Raw genomic sequence first — 21,609 nt, forward strand, 5'->3', positions numbered from 1 at the left:
GTGTGGTTCTGGGATTTTTGCTGACCGTTCTTGTTATCATTTTGACGCCACGGGGTGAGGAGGGAGTTGAAAGTCCATGTTGCCCAACGACAGCCTCATCACTGCTCTAGAGGGGATCTGCATGGAGGAATGGGCCAAAATACCAGCAATAGTGTGTGAAAAGGTTGTGAAGAGTTACAGAAAACGTTTGGCCTCCGTTATTGCCAACAAAGGGTACATAACAAAGTACTGATATGAACTTTTGGTATTGACAAAATACTTATTTTCCACCATGATTTGCAAATAAATTCTTTAAAAATCAAACTGTGATTTTCTGTTGTTTTTTTTCCACATTCTGTCTCTCATGGTTGAGGTTTACCCATGTTGACAACTACAGGCCTCTCTAATATTTTCAAGTGGGAGAACTTGCACAATTAGTGGTTGGCTAAGTATTTATTTGCCCCACTGTAAGACATTATTCAATCAGTAAACATGAGTTCTTACTAATTTATCTTCAGTCTCCAGCTCCAAGCCGACTTTCATGAGGTTGGCTTCGTAAAGCTCCCTCTTTCTTCTCTTCAGTAGAAAAAAAATACAATATTTTGTATTAGTCATTTAGCGCTGTCAATGACAAACAATGAGTTAATGTGTTCTCTACAAAGGCTTAAATGGCTTTAATCAGGCCCATGTTAGAACTGTTATGTTTCGTGTTGAAAATACACAGCACATGGCCTCCTGTTTCCCTCTTTAGCGGAAAAATGACCCACTCCCACAACCTAAGCTGAATTCAACAAAGACACACAGAAATTCGTACAGGCAGATGTGAAGACTAACACCCTACTATCAACCTTTAAAAAAACAGCAGTTTAACAATGCTTGCCAGAGTAAACAGTGACTGATTCCCAGTGGAGTTGGAGGACATCCTGTAAGAACCGCTTTGGAGTAAAATAATCAAAACGGACCCATGAAATGGAAAACGTGTTTCTTACGTGTTTTTCACTGTCTTCATCAGTGTAGGACAGGACAAAATCAATCCTGCGTAGTCCATCACGGAAGAACACAAAGTCTTTACTCTGCTGCTGTTTCTCGATCTAGAACAAGATGGCAGAGGTCACAAGATGTACAAAACACACATGATTAGCACTACAAGTCTTTGAGCGTTTAAAGACCTCACAGAGGCAAACTTTGTCAGTAGAAACCCCCACAACACCATACTAGATTAGAGTGCCATGCAGAAGTCTTTGGCCGCTGTGAAACCTGATTTTTGGGAAATGTAACTTTAATTATTGAAATCTTTATGGCGCGTGAGGGATGTTTCAATGCTACTGACGGTAAAAGACTGACTGGCGAAATGGATTTGATGTTTTTCTCCATTAATAGCGGACTATGAGTTAACCAGATCTTTAAAGTAAAAGAAAAGACCATTTATCAAGTGCACCTCAGCGGAAAGAATCCTGTTTAACGATTTAAAAAAAAAAAAAATTCATTTTTCTGGTTTGCATAGTAGAGACATACATCAATAAAAGCCAATATCACCAGGAAGCAGACGAAATTGCTGTAAGCAGACATTTTCAAATGCCAGAACTGTTTTTGCCAATCAAATGTATTTCAAATAGTCCGCCATTGCTCGTGATATCAGTTCTTACCACAATTTCCTAAGCTATTGCAATATCTTTTCTTGCGAGTCGTCACCTAAATATTCATATGTTGGAGTTTGCTTGAGAAAAACAAAACAAAAGAAAGATACATAGATACACTATGTGCTTTTTTTAGTTCTAAAATACAAAATATTGACATACAAAGATATTCGAAACAACCAGGTGTCACTGCAATGTTTGTTTAACACTATTATGTTTTTACGAAGAATATGGCTACTAGGGGTGTGACAAAATATCAAAATGGTGATATATCATGATACTTTGTACCCAAAATATTATCGATATGCTCCTGCCAAGAATCGAGATACCGTTTTAAAAATGTGTCAATGTTTTAAAAAAGCAAACAAACAAAAAGGAACCAACAAGTTGCTACCAAAATCCTCTACCATAATAGTGTCTCAGTTAACTCAATTGCTGCCATTGACGGTGCTCGAAGCCCAATCTATTTAGACTGGACGAATGAACGTTCATTCATTCGAAACCAGAGCATTCACAGTCACTCCTTCCGATATTTGGGGAATTTACAATTCACTTTCTGTTCATTTTAGGGCATATAGAGGTCACTTCCTGTTGAGTTTGAGTCACTGCTTATAGGCCTGTCGCGATAACAAATTTTAGTGTGCGATAATTTATCTCATAAATTATTGCGATATGCGATATTTTTGCACCCCCCAATTTTTTTTTAAACCAATTCACAATAAGACAGTGAGAATACAGTATATATTAATAGATCAATTACACCCATTTCAACGCGATAAATATTTACTCTTAAATTCAAAAATACTTTTTAAGAAATCACAACTAAAAACAATAGACTGTGCCTCTTAAGTAAAAGACGACAATATTAATACCTCACAGAAAAACAGAATAAATAAAATATGATTTTCAAGAAAAAAATAACTAGCATTTAGGCAAATGAAAACTTTTCCCCTCATAGCTTCTGCTATGGTGTTCCATAGGGATGCAACAATACAGTTAAGTCACGGTTCAATACCGGGGAAACAATTTTCGATCCGATTCAATACATTTAATGTTCTGGAAAAAAAAAATAACAATTGTATTTTTTGTTTCGTTTTTTTTTTTTTTTTTTTTTTTTTTTTTTTGCTAATGAGCAAAAATTAAATTGCCATCATATAAACATGCTAGAGCTGAAACGAATACTCGAGCAACTCGAGTAACTCGAGTTTAAAAACAGATCCGAGTAATTTTATTCACCTCGAGTAATCGTTTATTTTGACAGCTCTAAGCATCACGTTTTGCTTGGACTACTTTTAATGTGGGACAACGCACTGATGTCACGTGCGTAGAGGAAGAAGCAAAAAAAAAAACTTACTGCAGCCGACAACCGCTACAAACGACGCCGACGTTGCTAAATACTAGCCCGCACATGCTACGTTAGTTGCAGGTAGCATCTGATGAGTCTCATAGAGATCACATGTATGTTGAACTAGATGCACAATGACAGACTAGGCCGCGTCTGGGCAGCGTTAGCAAACAGCCGCCATCTTAAAGCAGTAGAGCGCTAAGCGCTAATAAAGAGCGCTAAGCGCTAATATATAAGATTAAAGTTACTGTCACTTTTAGCTCACCTTACGTTAGCCCTGCGGAGGGCTAGGTTTCAATTAATTAAGACCACTTTCGATGCGTGGCTAACGTGTCTTACATACAGGCTTTAACATAACATAGCGTTGTGGAGTGATGCGGGTGTCAAATAAAAACTCCATCATGCTAACTATCAATTTTAGCTCAGTAGTCATTGCTGGATAAAACACCAAGGAGCACGAGTCCCTAATGTGCTCCAATACAGCCTGTATCATACATTTATTTTGAACAGTGCAAAAACTCAAAATCCTATCAGGACTTACAGTTTAGACTAACTTAAAACTTAAGTAGAACTTAAAAATGGCTTGACACAAATAGAAATTCAATTGAAAAACGTGGGAAAAAATCCTAACTTTTAAGTGATGTGTGTTATCAAGCGTAAAGGCATTTTTAGGTGTGTATATATATATATATATATATATATATATATATATATATATATATATATATATATATATATATGTATATATATACACTTTTTTAAAAATAAGATCTAAAGGTTTTTTGAGTGAAAGCAGTGAATTAGTCTTTTTAAAAATTGTAGTTAAATCTGAGATGCAATTGTTGGCTGTTTTCAACAATATACATCAAAAATAAAGACATTGATTGACTGAAAATGATAAAATGTCTTGTTTTCTCATGTATATCTATAATTGCTCTTCACCTAAAAATATATTTGTTTTATCCGATTACTCGATTAATCGATAGAATTTTCAGTCGATTACTCGATTACTAAAATATTCGATAGCTGCAGCCCTAAAACATGCATTTTAGTGCATAATATTTATGTGCTTACTTCTTACTGATCTGAAGAAATTTTGTATTAAAGTGCTGAGAACAATCTTTACTGTTTGTAAAGTGAGGCAGGGCACACTGTTGATTGCTACAGCTCTCTTAGCAGCTAAGTTTACTACATGAGCAAGACATCCTATTTGTGGTCCGAATCCATCTGTGTCACGTACTGAATTAACAATATTTGCAGCATTATTTATAGTCACTGGTATGGATTGATTTGGCCTTCTTAACTTCCATTCAGTCATGGCGGTTTATAATTAATCGATGTAGTATATGTACTACGTGTCCCATAATCATTCTGGGCTTACGTAGCCAATGGCATGGGACGTAGCCATCAAGTTTGCTATTTCATGATATCTAGTGTGTGCGAGCATTAGAAAAGTTGGCAAATGCCACTAAAGTCACGTCTGCTCATTACTGCACAACACCAGCATATGACAATCGACTTTCATAAACAGTTTGAAGCACAGCGCTCTTAATTTGCCACTCAATGTTCATCATGTCCTTTCAGGTGTCCGTTGTCAAAGCGAGGTTGTTCGTAGCAGCCAAGTCCGTAACAAGGTGTTTTGGCGGACTTCGTTGTAAATATCCGAGTGATGTGCCGAAAAATAGCCACCCCGCGTGAAATTTCACCCCAGACGTTAGCGCCCACACGTCAACAACACCGGCACGCCGGAGATGGTCCACAGGCAATCCGGAGCACTGACGCAGCCGGTATATGTTGAATAGGATATAATAGGAACGATTGGCATCGGCGCTATTTTTTGCCGGACCTGGAATGAAGATGCATTTTGCGTATTTGCTAACAAGGAAGCCGAACTTTTAACAGCACGTCTGCCGTATGCGCGCACACACGTGCACGCGAGGCGACAAATCGCAGCGGAAAAATTACCGCCTTCATTTTTATTTATCATGCGATAAATGGAATGATTGCATACTGGGACAGGCTTAACTGCCTATTCATTTGGGAGATTCCCGTTGTCCCTTCCTGTTCGAAAACCCAAAATCAACAGGAAGTGACTGAAAATCAAAAGGTAATGACCTGAAATGCCCCAAAATTACCTTGTTGCCTGGCATTGGCTACCACTGACTGCCATAGACGTTCAACCCGTTTGAAGTGGGAGGGATGGCAGCGAATGAACATTCCTTCATTCGCTGCCACCCTCCCACTTCAAATGGATTGGACGTCTACTAGTGATAAACCCATTCCAATTTACAGCAGAAGCTTGTTTTTCCTGTTTATTTGTTGTTTTGTAAAATATCCTAGAATGATTTCCTGACCAATGTACCGATAATCGTTGTATCGCTATATCGTGAGATCATTGTTATCGTGTGCTTTGCATCGCAAATCCTATCGTATCGTGAGGTACCAAGAAGTTCCCACCCCTGATGGCTACTGTAATTTTAATTGTAGGCATGTCGTAGAAAACTACTCAATAGATAAGCTGTGAAGAAAAAACACTGGCACGCCAGTAAAAATCTGACTGCAATTTTAGAATCAGTATTCGCGTTTTGACCAGCATAAAAATCTAACTCAACAGATTTTTTAAAAATTGTTCCCCTGTGTAATTAGACCAGGGAGCTGCAGCAACTTGGTTTGACATTTCTCCAGGTTTTAGCGTTTCGCTTCTGTGGTTCATGAACTTGTTTGGCCAAACCAGCTGTAATGCAGCCAGTGAAATTCTCAGGCATGTGTGTCAGCCCTTCATTGAAGGGAAACAAACTGCACAGGAATGCTTCTAGAGTAGGCAGGACAGTGTGTTTGCTAGCAGCTAATGCGGCTTCAGCTGTTCAGGCAGCTAAACATAACCGTGCACTCCTTAACATCGCCACAGAGGCAACATTCTATATTAGTAGAAAGACAACACTATGACTGCACTCTGGAAGGAGGAGCAAAAGAACACTTTACCTCCATGACGCTCCTCCCTTTACGGTTATCATGCATAAGAGAAAAAGCCTGCTTCCTGATGGAGCTTTCTCAAGAAAGCGAGGGCGAACACTAAAAGCATTGCTGCCTGCAGTCTCCTGCACCAGAGGAGCAGCATGCAAGCCCTCACATGCTCAAAAAAAAAAAAAAAAAAGTTAAAAAGGTGGAACAGAGGGAGCTTGAAGGCTTAAAAAAGCACTACTAAAAAGACATCACATTGAGGTGAAAATATTATCTCCATTCAAGCTAATGGGGCAAATAAGTATTTAGTCAACCACTAATTGTGCAAGTTCTCCCACTTGGAAATATTAGAGAAACCTGTAATTGTCAACATGGGTAAACCTCAACCATGAGAGACAGAATGTGGAAAAAAAAAAAAAAAAACAGAAAATCATATTGTTTGATTTTTAAAGAATTTATTTGCAAATTATGGTGGAAAATAAGTATTTGGCCAATGCCAAAAGTTCATCTCAATACTTTGTTATGTACTCTTTGTTGGCAATAACGGAGGCCAAACGTTTTCTCTATCTCTCCACAAGCTTTTCACACACTGTTGCTGGTATTTTGGCCCATTCCTCCATGCAGATCTCCTCTAGAGCAGGGGTCCCCATCTGCTGGGCCGCGGACCGGTACCGGTCCGTGGCGCATTTGCTACCGGGACGCACAGAAATAATAATTTAATAACGACCGCATTCTGGCAGAATTAACCCTGTGCCCCTGCTTAACACACCAATATCCCTGTTTTCTATAGATATAATACTACGGGATAGATTACAATGTCGTCAAAGAACTCCATTGATTGGACTGCTAGCAGTACATCTTGTTTGTGTATATAATATATCTATGTGCGCTTGTCCTCGATAATAACGTATTGCTAGGCCGCAGGCGCAGCAAATTTGTTCCCGGAAATAATTAGCCCCCACACGAGCAAAGATGACTGGAAAACAGACGTCCTTGGAGATATTTTTACGGTGAAAAGGGCACCTGACGAGCCTACAACCTCGAAGACCAACGAACTGTGAAGGAGTGGATTCGTGACCCGTTTGTGAATAAACCGAGTGATTCGAGCATGTCTGTGCAACAGTAAGATCAACTTGTAGAGATCGCAACTGATCGCAACTTTATTAAACGTACAATTGAGACAACAACTCTACCGAGGTTCTGGATTGAAGTCATTCTGGAATATCCTGACATCGCTACAACAGCATTGAAAACCTTGCTACAATTTCCAACATCGTATCTTTGTGAAGCAGGCTTCTTAATTAATGTTTAACGACAAGGCTAAGTCGTTAATGGTGAGAGCGGTGTGAAGTTGTTGTGTGCAGCTTACATGGCAGGATGTATCTGAGGAGAACTTTTCCACAAGTCCTTCCATGATCAAACGTAAGTTAATATTCCTTTCTTTTAAGAAAGTTTGTAGTGTTTACTTTGGAATCGCTGCATTTGCGCATTTTGCGGCTATGTTTAACGTTACGCGCATGCGCAGAACTGCATCGTTGCAATTTTTGATGGGTTGCAAAATTTGTCAGAACACCGGTCCGTGAAAAAAAGACCCAAATAACACCGGTCCGGGGTGCAAAAAAGGTTGGGGACCCCTGCTCTAGAGGAGTTATGTTTTGGGGCTGTCGTTGGGCAACACGGACTTTCAACTCCCTCCACAGATTGAGATCTGGGGACTGGCTAGGCCACTCCAGGACCTTCAAATGCTTCTTACGAAGCCACTCGTTTGTTGCCCTGGCTGTGTGTTTGGAGTCATTGTCATGCTGAAAGACCCAGCCACGTCTCATCTTCAATGTTCTTGCTGATGGAAGGAGATTTTCACTCAAAACCTCTCGATACATGGCCCAATTCATTCTTTCCTTTACACAGATCAGTCGTCCTGGTCCCTTTGCAGAAAAACAGCCCCAAAGCATGATGTTTCCAAACCCCATGCTTCACAGTGGGTATGGTGTTCTTCGGATGCAATTCAGTATTCTTTCTCCTCCAAACACGAGAACCTGTGTTTCTACCAAAAAGTTCTATTTTGGTTTCATCTGACCATAACACATTCTCCCAGTCCTCTTCTGGATCATCCAAATGCTCGCTAGCAAACCGCAGACGGGCCTGGACGTGTACTGGCTTCAGCAGGGGGACACGTCTGGCAGTGCAGGATTTGAGTCCCTGGCGGCGCATTGTGTTACTGATAGTAGCCTTTGTTACTGTGGTCCCAGCTCTCTGTAGGTCATTCACTAGGTCCCCCCGTGTGATTCTGGGATTTTTGCTCACCATTCTTGTTATCATTTTGACGCCACGGGGTGAGATCTTGTATGGAGTGCCAGATCGAGGGAGATTATCAGTGGTCTTGTATGTCTTTCATTTTCTAATAATTGCTCCCACAGTTGATTTCTTTACACCAAGCGTTTTACCTATTGCAGAGTCAGTCTTCCCAGCCTGGTGCAGGTCTACAATTTTGTCTCTGGTTTCCTTTGACAGCTCGTTGGTCTTGGCCATAGTGGAGTTTGGAGTGTGACTGACTGGTGTTGTGGACAGGTGTCTTTTATTCCGATAATGAGTTAAAACAGGTGCCATTGATACAGGTAACGAGTGGAGCCTCGTTAGACCTCGTTAGAAGTTAGACGTCTTTGACAGCCAAAAATCTTGCTTGTTTGTAGGTGACCAAATACTTATTTTCCACTCTTATTTGGAAATAAATGCTTTAAAAATCAAACAATGTGATTTTCTGTTTTACTATCCGCATTCTGTCTCTCATGGTTGAGGTTTACCCATGTTGACAATTACAGGCCTCTCTAATCTTTTCAAGTAGAACTTGCACAATTGGTGGTTGACTAAATACTTATTTGACCCATTGTATGGGGACAAAAAAGCAGTAAAATCATTAATAATCTAGTCTGAAGAAGCTGATGAAGAGTGAAGCACAGCGGTCTGGCTACTCAAGAGTCTAAAAGCAATCAATCAATATATGCAAATCCATTGTGGGGAGTAAAAGCTTGCTACTAATTTACTGGAGAAGCTTACAAATCAAAATGTTTAACCTTTTCAACCGCTGTTTTATCCCATATAAAGCATATAAAATTCCCACATTAGTTCCTGGATTGAATTACTTTCTGCTGACCATGCGAGGGCGGTGACCTTCCTTTACAGCTGAAACTCTCTCATTTGCTGTAATTACAGATCTGCTAGCAGAAATCAGTGCTTCTCTTTGGAGCCGCCACATCCAAGTGGAGCTGCTTGAGTTCTGTCCAGTCACCACCAAACCCCAACTACTGGGTGATGTCTTGCTTCCTTTTTTTCTTTTTTTTTTTTTCTTTTCTTGGAATTATGTATGTGGTATGTGTAAAACATGGTGTAACACAGAAAATGGCTTTTTTAAGGGGAAGTGTAAAACTATTTGTATTAATTAGGATTTTTCAGAGGATATGCTTTTAAAATAGGATTAGGACTTGAACAGAAAGTCACCATGTACAATGTGGAATGTGTAAACACCCATAATGTTAGAAATTAGACCTAGTCAAGATAATATGATTTTTTTCCCACTACACAGTCAAATGCCAAGTTATAAAGGGTGTGCATACTTTTGCAACCAGTGTCTCATTTTAAAATGTGTTTTTTCATAATTTCTTTCCCCATTGTCAATGATTCCAGGTTGTTCTTTTTTCCCGACTAAGTTACGGTAGTGGTCGCAATTTTTTTAACCTGGTATTTGAACATAGGTGTGTTGACTTTTGATACATTACTCGATGAGCATCGAACTTAGGAATCTATCAAAACAAAAACAACAAAAAAATGTTTATAGGAAAAAAATAAAAGTTACAGAATGGCCTGGCCCGACCCATTCTACTGAATGAGCAAAAAAAGAAAATCTTATATTGTAGACTGCACTGGTCTTGATCGATCAATATATGCAAAACAACACAAACACACACGCGGGCAGTAATAAGCAGTAACAACAGCCACTTTCTCCTGAAGGAGACAATTATCAGATGTGAGAACAAAACAATTTTAATGAACTCTCGCCCCAGCATGTTTCCATGACTAGCAGGAGTTAAAAACATGCTTAAGAAGCTACATACTCTTTCGAACACATACAGTGGGGAGAACAAGTATTTGATACACTGCCAATTGGCAGTAGAGCTGGGAATCTTTGGGCACCTAACGATTCGATTACGATTACGATTCATATGCTCCGATTCGATTCTAAAACGATTATTGATGCACCCCCCTCCTTTTTTTTTTTTTTTAAATTTTATTTATTTATTTTTTTAAATGTTTTGTACATTAGTTCCAAAATTGTTCAAAAATACTCTCAGGCTAAACCAAACTACTATTTCAGTATCAAGTTAACATATAGCAGTAAACAAATATACAAAAATAACAGTAAATAAAAAAACTCCAGTCCCCACTCTGTATCAGCAGCTTTAAACTACATTCAATTAATTTAATGTTGTGAATCAACCGTTAAAGTTGTTAAAATTGCTCCCGTTAATCCATAATTTCCCTTTTGTCTACTTTCAACATGTGAAAGTTTTAAAACTATCTTAAAGATAGATTCAAGTCAATATTTTACCGATTTAGGAGTATTTTAGATAAAAAGTTAATTAGGTTTGCTTGGAAGGTTCGCTACAACAGCTTTGCAGGGAAGTGTACTGCTTTAAGATGGCGGCCGTTTACTACGTCCGCATCTAGCTTTTTGTAGATGTGCTGGTAACGCTACCGCTAACGTAGTGCATCTAGTCCTATATAAATGATATCTACCGTAACATTATGTGGATGACGTACTTTTGTAGCAGCTTTTCAGCAGCAGTCAGGTATGTTGTTGTGTTTTTTTATCTCGTGGCATGAGTTGAGCTACAGCCGTGAGTTGAGCATTGGCATTACCCGAGGGGCCGGGTAATGAGAAGCATGATGTTTAGCTACTCTCGCTCCGTTGCTCATTGACCGCGCGGCGCGCTGTGTGTTGTACTTCCGCTTTACTTGGCATATTTCAATAATCGGAATTTGTGAATCATTCTCGAATCTTCCACGGCCGAATCGCGAATAATCTAAGAATCGGAAATTTTGCACACCTCTAATTGGCAGTGTATTAAATACTTGTTCTCCCCACTGTATGCACATTACTTAAGATCTAACAGACACGCTTCATCTTCTGAAACTTGGCAGGCAATGAGATGCATTGAAATGCATCACATCAAAAGCTTGTTTTTACCATGCCATACCCTCGAACGAAACTTCAGGAACAGTGCCCGCTTTCTCGTGAACTGTGAAGGAACAGAGTTGACAGTAGAGTCCTAACAAAGCAAACGGAAACCCAACATATTATTAAAATACATAAAAAGGTTTTGGTCAAAAAGTATCTCTAATCTAATCTGACAAAAAGAAATCATCAGGATGTGGCTGCACCCAACGTCAGAAACACTCATGCAAGCACAGCAGCATGCACCTGTGTGCCAGACAGGCGTCTTACCCCAGTTAAAGAACTGATGAGCTCTAAATTGTGAGCGTCGAACTGAGCTTCATCACTACTATCAGACGATGCCAGTGTGGCCATGCTGGCGTTGAGAGACTCGCAAGTCTCCACACTCACACCATGGCACTTTTCGAAAAGGGGAAGAGTACACATTTAGCATTCGAACAAGTTCAATGTCAATTAAACTAATCCACAGGGCAGCGCAACCAGGCCCTCACTTAGCACTGGTTGCTAAGCGACTGAGTGGGTAGTAGCATGGTGCCTTTTCCATTAGTTTGGACGTTAAGTACTTTTGGTCAACAAACTATCCAAATAAAGAAACCCTGACGACATTTAATGTGACTATTAAACAACAGAGACGGAACAAAAGACACTGTGCTTGGTTAGAAAGAAGACCCAACTTTCCGCTTTTCTCAAATAGAACATACTGTAAAAATATAGTTTAGCATTTTTACAATAAAACGGGGCTGAAAAAAAAAACCAATCCAGTCAGAAGAGAGCCAGTATAGAATGCCTGATTTGTAATTTCTTTCTGTTCATCTAATTTCTTGGCCAAAGAAGTTCTTCCTCATCAAACTAGTTTGGACATGCATTATTATTGCACTAAGAAAAAAATCATACTGAAAAAGAAGAAAGCCTTTCAGAATACTGCTCCCATAAAGTTGGGAGCTTTTATATATCCAAACTGTATTGGAGACTTTTGTAATTGTTAATTCTCAATATTTTAGTTACTATACCTCAAAGTATTTGGGCCTTACCTCTGATTCTCCATATAGGAAACCTGGCCCAGATGAGTCATGGTAGGAGCCATTCATATTATCTGCAACACCACGATATGAGACATAAAAATAAAGTCAGACCTAATATTGGATAACTATATTGTTGACTTTGCATTTAAAAAGCATATGAGAGGCATGTCAGTGAAATTGAAGGTTTGTTACAAAATGACAATCAACAGCTGTAGGTATAGCAACTAGTGTTGTGGTACAGTGGTTTGTACTATAGATTTCAATCCAATTGGCTTTCAATGTCCAATAAATTATTGCACATCCTTAACGAGAGAGGACATACAAAGGATAGAGCAAAATAGGCTCTGCATGTATCATTTTTTCCATTGGAAAAATTCTAAAGCCAGCTTTACTTTTAAATATCCCCATGATAACACAAGGTTATGTTTAGTCAAGTCACTGCATAATTTATACTAAGCGTGCACTTCAAACAATTCAAGGTAAATGCACCCATCACAAAATCTCAACTATCAAATGAAACATCTTTTTTGTTGTATCAGATAAAAATAGAATCCACTTTACAATCAGTATTTTACAATATGGATTTGGTTGTGAAACATTGGCTCTCTGTGTTTTATTAAAATGTCTGTCCCGCTGTTATTTGAGAAAGTCTCTTGAACAACCAGGCCTATTTCTGCACACCTGGCACTGTGCCTTCAAGTTAGAAGCAAGCAGTAGCTCGAAAGTCACAACTATATTAAATGGAAGGCAGCACACATGCAGATATACAGAAATGCCACCAATTGAATGTAAACTGATAGCTGCCTCTTTATATGATGATGTTGCCAGTGCATCTCAACTGTAAAACCGAGGGGCTGAAAAGTCACTTCTTCTATTCACATTGTTACACTCTTGTGTGGAATTCGGAGAGCGTTAATTACTCCATGTTAAGCAAAAACAATGAGTATATGTCAAGGGCGTAGGTTTGCATTGGGACGGTACGGGAATAACACTACCAACTTTTTAGGATGATCAACTTGTCCCCAACAACTTTTAAGCAACCTTATTTGCATTATATAATGACTTCAGTTGTATTAGATTGTCTTCCCATATGCCGTAAGGATAGAATTGACCCTACCATTATTAAGTGAATTATTTTCATTATCTTCAGATTTACATTTAGCCCTTGTATTATATAATGACTTCAGTTGTATTAGATTGTCTTCCCATATGCCGTAAGGATAGAATTGACCCTACCATTATTAAGTGAATTATTTTCATTATCTTCAGATTTACATTTAGCCCTTGTCACTTGCTGAATGTGCCAGTCAATTTTTCCCTCAAATGTATGTTTGATTGGTTGATTACTTATCCAACATGCTGACAACATGCCGCCTCCTCCGCCCCCCTTCAAAGAGGAGGGATATTAGAAGTTTTTTTTTCCAGCCAGCAGCAACAGCAGCCACTGTTAGTAATGTAAAAAGACGTCAATGTTGTGGAAGTGGGGAACACACCACAAATTTTGCTACTAAAAATCCGACCTGCATCAGAGTTAGCTTAAAATTAAAAGTGTGAATTTGCTAACCTGAAAAACTCGAGTAGGAAGCTGCTTAGAGAGAAGTGTCCTCCTGTATGTGTTTTCTCCTTAAACGGTGAGAAATGTGGTGAACCATGGTTTACTTCCTTCTCCCCAATTGTCATTTCTGTTTGATTTATGTGCCATTAAAGCAGCCCAAAGGAGCTTTCATTTTCTGTTGAGTTTGGCTGTGCTTGTGGACAAAAGCAGTAGTGTTTTAACTGAAGGAAGGCTCCATTTTTATTTATTAATTTTATTCCCTGACTAAGAAGTTTTTTCGTTGTATTTAATTAATTTATTTAGACGGACAATGTTGAGTGGTCTTAAGACAAATGTTTATTTTTTGCATTCCTGGATAGTAAACAGGCTATTAACAAGTTTGTATTCATTGTTTATCTTAATGTAATTTAAGTTATGTTCAAATATTGCAATTTAAATTTGCTAATAACATCCAGACATTTGTGTTTTCAAAATGTTTCTTCTTTTTTTGAAAACAAAGGTTTTCGGAACGGTTTATCACCTGAACCAATACATATGAAAGTTTGCATAAATCAATACAGACTTATTTTGCGTTGATCATTTAGCCTATCAATTAAATAGGTTAATATTCTTGAGAAATGCAGCCCTGACCCCGATTCACCCAATCAGTTTGGTCTTATTACTGTCCGGTCCCCACCAAAAAGTGTACATGCAGATTATGCGGTTCTATCGTCCCTACCTATGTTGAGACCAAACCTACGCCCTTGGTATATGTGAAAGTCTTATAATGAAAGACATACAATTCATTTGAACTGAAAGGGCTGACAGTGAATGAGTTTATGACACGGAAGCTCAATTTTTAAAAACTTATTATTATTCAATATTGTCATTTAGTCTTACGGTGCTTTGTTTTTAGAGCTGCAGTTATTCTATCGTGCACTATAAATGAGATCACTTGTGTCATTATGATGCTGGTTTCATAGCAAGCCTACTAATACAGTCCCTCAGAGTCAAAACATTAAGGTGGCTAAATTTAGCAGACATGTGAAGGTGGACAGTGTTGATGACTTCACCTCAATGAAATGAAAAAACATGCAGTGCATACTGTATATGAAGGGTAATTATGGCATTGACTTAATTTCATTTTTATCAGCACTGACTGAGGGAATTACTGTATCTCAGCAATTGCTGTGTTCATATATGGGTGGTTTCCCTTTATAATAAAATCCTCCAGAAGTGAAAATAGTTGGGTAATTTGAGTGGGTGTGCTATTTTCAACCCAAGTCAGTATACTTGCTAAGAATGCGAACTTGGAGTTTACTTTGAGGCAACTCACCATTATAGGAGTCGGACGGGCTCATCTCCATCAAGTTGTTCTCGCCACTCCAGCCCCTTACTCGGTTCATGTCGAGTATTTTGACGGTCCAAATTGAGCTCGTGAATCCACATCTAGCTGAGTCTGTCCCAAACCCGACGACCTCCTTCCTCGGGGTCCTTTTCTTTGCCGGGTGTCTTCTCTAGGGTGACTCAGCAGCCTGGTGCCAGGGGTCCCGTTCACAGTAATAGCCCGCCACTTGCTAATAGGATCGTATTCCCCTCCAGCAGTAAAGAGGGAGGTTCGTAAGGGGAGTGGCGCCCCGTCTCAAGCCAATAATACGAGCCCGATTGGAACCCGACTGCCCTGTAATTTATGCACACATTTAGCAGCAAGGCCAGCTACCCGGGCGTGAACTAAAGGCGACTAAAATTGCTCTATTCAATTAGCAGAACCTACTGTACGAAATATGTGTTATTTTTTTAATTAAACGAGATAGTGGCAGTTAAGTTTAATACAATTATTGTAGGTGTCTCTGTGTTGTTTGTTGACATTGTATTGTTTTCCACGTGTACTTTTTTCTTTCTTTTAATTATTATTAATATTATTATCATTTATAAAGTACAAACAACAGTAGTTCAACGAATTTAATTAACGGAAGTGACGTCACGTATACCAACCAATTGTAATCGGGCGTTAATTTGCCACCATGAAAAATCTTTAACAGAGATTTATACTGTATAAATTTTTTTATTCATTTTTAGTATTTTTACCAGCGGTTGGAGAAAATAACGGAAACACCCAGTGTTGTTTTTCGCAGTCCTTCTCATTTTTGTCTTAGTCTTTTGGACAATAATACTTATTAGTCTTAGTCATATTTTAGTCATATCAAACTGTGTTTGTCTTCGTCTAGTTTTTGTTGACGAAAACTCAGACCAATTTCATCTAGTTTAAGTCGATGTTTACTCAGTGTTTTCGTATGATGAACTAAAAAATGAATAAAGGTTTCCAACTATTTTGAATTAACATCGACAGATGAGCACATATCGTAGCTTCTACAAGCAACAATAAATAAATCACAAACTTTGTGTTAATACACACTCAGCAGGAAAACATTATTTTCAATTAATTACGTATATCCACCTGACGCCACAAACTATGTAAAAAAGAGTTGTCCGAGAGTTAAAGAGGACACTCGCCGTTAGCATTAGCCTAATGCTAAAGAGAATTCTATGCTAACGCTATGAGGTACATTTAGTTTGTGATCATCACTCAGCACAGAGGCTAAAGCATCATTGCATGTTCTCTCTTGCCAAGATAAGAAAACAAATCTTACTGTGTGAGTTTCATAACAAGCAATTGGGAGACTGGAGATTAGACTGGTGAGTTGGGGGGAGCACATCACATGAGTGACACACACTGCTACGATGGAGGCTAACTACACATAAAATGTCACACATTGTGACCATGTGACGAAAACTAAGGCTCATTTTCGTCCCGTTCTCGTCTCGTCAGACAAAAACTGGCATTCGTTTCCTTTTGTTTTAGTCTCTGAAGTCTCGTTTCTAGCTCGTTATCATCTTGTCATCGTCATGAAAAAATTGCTCGGCAACGAAATATTTTACTTATAGTCATCATTGAAGAAAACAACACTGCACCTAACTGCACCTAATTTTGTCATTGTAATCATTGAACGTAATTGTTAAAGAATGGCATGAGGAACATTCTAATGAAGTTGAGCATCTCGTATGGCCGGCACAATTGCCAGGCCTCAACATTATTGAGTATTTGTGGTCAATTTTAGAGACTCAATTAAGATTTCGATTTCCACCGCCATCATCTCTAAAGAGTTAGAGGGTATTCGCTCTGAAGAGTGGCTTAAAATTGCTTTGGAAACGATTCACAAGTTGTATGAATCAATACCGTGCAGAATTGAGGCTGTAATTGCCGCAAAAAGCTAGATTAAATTAGTTTTTGTTGATTTTTTTAAGTTTCCATTATTTTGTCCAAACCCTGAACATTTTTAATAGTTTGTATTAGTTAAATACAACTAATAGCTTTTTTCATTCATGTTATTGTAAATCTTGACGGATTTTTGCCTCTGTTCAACGATCTATGTCAGTGACCATGAGTGACAGGCCGAAAATACATTTTCTATTAGATGGCATGTTACCAGAGTGCAATATGTACACAAAGGAAATCCACAACAAATATATATTGTTATTTCATACGATCGATGTTGAATAGTAGTTATGATAATTTTATATATCTCTTTATATTATTATTCATACCTAATACTCTATATAATGTCTTCCTGTGAGTCAGTAAGTAATTTATAGGTACGATTATCATGATTTCAGTATGCATCCTTTTTCTTACATCGATGTGTGGTGGTGTGATCATTTTCATAAAAAATTGTGTTTTGGTTGTCAGTTTCAGATCACGGACGCAAAAGGTTTTGAGGAATGCTGGAGTAGATTTCAGCCAACGTCAATGTACAGAGATGCTGTTAAATGATGACGTGTTCCAAAATCTTAAGAATGCAAATGGACGAGAAAATAACACTAATATTTAATGAACAAGGTACAATGTATTATGTATATATTTTTTCTCTCTTCTGCATTGTTAACCTTAATTCCACTCTACTCTCCATCTTTCAGTTCGGGAAATCCTCTCCCTCTAACCCTGTATTTTTCTCTCAGTTTAAATTTAGTGTCAGGGCCGTATTGCCGCCGTTTATGTGGCCTCTGCCGTCTTGTACTAGTATAATTACCGTGGCCCCTTCTTTGGGGTGTGGCAGCCTGCACAGAAATAAAGCTACTCATTTCCCCAAACCACATTTTCTTCAGTCTCATATTGTCCGCTCTCCGCAACATGTGGCACTTCTTGGGTGTGCAAGGCCAATGTCTAATGGTAAACAGTTGCATGTAATGACAAGACAAGCAGGACCACCTTTGATTTGGATTTATACTGTACTCTAAAATGAGAATCTACAGTAGGCCTATGTAATCCAGTGTATCACTTAAATACTTGATCACGTTAAATTACAAGTTAGGACACATGCCTTCAAGCTGCATGTGACAAGGGGTGTTCAAACTTTTGACTCGAACTGTATGTTAGCCTAGGTAAGGACTCTTAACTAGTATAGTTTGACACTTACTTGAGTGACCCCAAAACACAGTAAAGAAAACACAACTGTTGAAGGCTAGGGAATGTTAGTGTTCGGAATTATACATCAATATTATTCAGAGAAAGTGCTGCAGTCAAACTAGAGTTACTGCATGGCATCGATGTGACACATCGTGTTTGGATACTAAAAATCCCCACAGTCAATTATGGCTAAGGAAACATTAAGTTTTCGGGCTGCAATTCTGCAAAGGTTACAATGACCCAATAACTACAGCCAGACACTAAAGGAGTGGCTTAAGGTCAAGTAGTGGCCTAGTCAGCCTTCAGACTGCCTCATACGAATAGAAAACAAGGGCGTAAAAACTGTCAAATCAGGGTTTGATACATTATGAATGAGTTTGGTTCAACCTGGGTACAATGAGTGAAGAACAAGCAAAGTAAACTGCTCGTGATATGTATAAACAGTGTGAACAGTGATAGACTATGGTGAAGTTACTTGTAAAGATTTATAGAACAAACAGTTAAATCCAATTGTGTCATATGTTTTACAAAGCTGTGTTTGGCTTTCAAAACTCGAGAGCTCCTCCCCTATGGGGTTATATTGCTGACACTATTCTGATCGAGCAATAATGGAAATTGAGCAACACGTGGATGCACTGCTTATGTGTGTGCACTGCTTACGTGCGTGTAGAATGCGAAAGGGAAAAGTAGTACAAAAAGTGTGCACAAAAATACACCCAAAAATTGACAAAGAAAATATAATATATTAATTCCAGATATCGATACTTTTGCCTAGGGATCGATACCTAAAATTTAATACACTGGATCGAAATATCGATATTTTGGTATCGATCCGTCCATCCCTGCAACAGGGCGCAGAGAAAAGAAACCGACGAGCAGAGGAGTTGAGATACGGAGCGAGAGCAGGAGGGGGGAATTGAGCGGAGTCGAGATACGTAGCGAGAGCAGGAGGGGGGAATTGAGCGGCACAGAGTAGATTTTTTTTTGCTCAATATTATTTTCTGTGCTCAAAATCTACGATTGCTCGCTTAAAATCTTTAACTGCTCGCTCAATATAGTTTTTTGTGCTCGAAATCTAGGTTATTTTTGCTCAATTTCCATTATTGCTCGCTCAGAATAGTGTCAGCAATATAACCCCATACTCCCCAACCAGAAACACTTCATTGCAGTGCTTGCAAACAAAAGTTTCCCTACCATTTACTAACTTTTTTTTGGAATAAATACAATTTTCACTCTATAAAATGTACAATATTTATACAGTGTGTGGGAATGTGTAACTGTAAAAATGTAAGAACGACGTTCTGTTTACAGTAGTAATGTCAGTTATCATATTTGAAATTGAAAGCATTAAAGTTGTTACTCTCAAGACTGCAATTTGTGTCGACTCCCAAAAGTCTTAGTTTTGTCTCTGACTCGCTGGCGTGGCGATCTCAGGATTTCTGTCAAGACCAGCATTTATATTAATGTGATTCTATGGAAAAACACTGCGTTAAAAAAAAAAAAAAGACATATTTTTATGATACTACATTCGATCACCAATGTAAAAGACTGCAACATTAACAATGTAATTTACATTTATATATACATGTATATATATCTGTATACAGTGTATGTTGTTTTATTTCTTTTCAATGGATTTTTATGGCCCTGGTCTCATCGCAATCTCTGTCTTGGTAACTTCTTGTTGAAGGCAAGTATTGGCCTCATTGGGTGGTCTTGAGCACAACACTAATAAGGAGAAAAACAATTTCAACTTCAAATTCTCCGTTACTCTATCAAGAGTCCTGTAATATATATATAATTATTTTCTTTTTCAATTTCCATGGGGGAAAAAATCATTAAAATGTTAACGAAAACAAAATTAAAACAAATTAAAACAGAGATACACTCTGGTCATGGCTCCTAATGACTCTCTAAAGTTAGCAAATTAAAAAGTTTTAACTTCCCCTTTTTTGTTTTTTGTAGAGAAGTTTCCTGAATGAAACATGGGCGGCGCCATCTTGGCAAATTTGTGCTCCAAACTTCCGGTTTAGAAAAGACAACATGAATTGCAGTTGAAGTAAGCAGTGTGTTGTTGGAATCTCCAAAAATGGATTCAGCACTACATAGATGAGATTGTATGATTGTTCTTATCACTTCATTGATCATTCGTGGACAAAAATATAACAACCTGTCAGCCTGTGTTGACTTGAGGTGTAGACTGATATGCCTACAACTTGAGTGACCAAAATGAGGCGCAATTACAAATTATATTACATTTGCCGAATGCAGAAGGGCTGACACGGATTTTGTTGTTACAAGTAAATACTACAAGGTATGTACAGTGGGGAGAACAAGTATTTGATACACTCACAATGGGAAAACCCATTGGCAAATGTTTTATTTTGTTTACTATATGTACTGTACATATAGTAAACAAAATAAAACATTTGGACAACTTGACTCCATTTCTTGTTTTATTTAAAACGATTGGTGCATGTGCAAAACAGGTCAATAAATCACAATTTATAAAACTATAAGAAAAATATTAACAAAGTTTGAGCATACGAGGAATGTGTTATCAGACAGCAGAGCTTAAGGGAGCCTTGTCAAACTTTCACCCGAAATTACGGAGACCCTCGGCGGCATCCAGACGGCCTTTCTCCCGCTGTCCTCGGTAAGTCCATGTCATCCGCAGCAAAACTGTTCGTAGTTTTGTAGCGATTTGTCATTTCAGAATCGCTGATGAGTGTAGTAACATACACTAAACACTAAATACGGCAGAATATCCATTTCGTGTAATGGTGGAAGCCCATCGACATCTTTACTCCATTTGTCTTCGGCTTGCTCGTAAGGGTCAACATTGTTCACATCCTTACGTTTGATCACATATCTGTCCTTTGCCTTAGTAACGAGTTTGTCTCTGTATCGATCTGACAAGTTAAAGTTTAATGTCCCACCAGCCAGACCTGCTTCCAATATGGCTGCGTTGTTGTCAAATCTCACGTGATCCCCCATTGCTGTGACGTGAACGCTCGAGCCTAATGTTAAAGATCATCATAATTACAATCATTGTTGTAATAACAATATCAAAGGCAACAAGTCGTTTCATACGCAAGATTTTATATTTAGTATTTTTTGAGCACTGGACACATGAAAATGCAGGGATAGGAAGAACATACCTTCCAAAACACAGCAAACACAGCTACAAAAACCCCTGGTCTTTGTGGTGGCACGAGCTTGGTCCCACATCCGCCTTCATGAACATGTTGTCTTCCCTTGTCGTGATGATTGCAGATGGATGCGGTATTTCTAAATGGTCTTTTTTAAGGGATTTTGATGAGTAATGTTACTCCAGCTCCACTGTTGTTTTGAATGGAGAAATTCTAAAACGGAAGATGCGAGCAGACACGCGGAAGTAAAGCGTTAGTACCTTGGAAACTTGTTTAAGATTTTA

General features: G+C 38.5%; 1 protein-coding gene across 4 annotated transcripts in view; it reads right to left on the reverse strand.

Moving 5' to 3' along the window:
• Positions 1-15,305, reverse strand: part of ano5a (anoctamin 5a) — a 38,708-nt gene extending 23,403 nt beyond the window's left edge. For 3 of the 4 annotated variants that reach the window (XM_057836988.1, XM_057836989.1, XM_057836991.1), the window contains exons 1-4: positions 15,045-15,305; positions 12,184-12,245; positions 969-1,070; positions 484-555 (exon numbers count right to left, since the gene is read on the reverse strand). In XM_057836988.1, coding sequence (XP_057692971.1) covers positions 484-555; positions 969-1,070; positions 12,184-12,245; positions 15,045-15,114 — 306 coding nt within the window. In that variant the 5' untranslated portion in view covers positions 15,115-15,305. Of the gene's footprint in view, positions 1-483; positions 556-968; positions 1,071-5,943; positions 6,114-12,183; positions 12,246-15,044 lie in introns of those variants that run through there. The other variant, XM_057836990.1, reaches the window with a different exon arrangement.
• Between the last annotated feature and the right edge of the window lie 6,304 nt (positions 15,306-21,609).

The sequence above is a fragment of the Corythoichthys intestinalis genome, chromosome 5 (assembly GCF_030265065.1).
Source record: "Corythoichthys intestinalis isolate RoL2023-P3 chromosome 5, ASM3026506v1, whole genome shotgun sequence".
NCBI lineage: Eukaryota > Metazoa > Chordata > Actinopteri > Syngnathiformes > Syngnathidae > Corythoichthys > Corythoichthys intestinalis.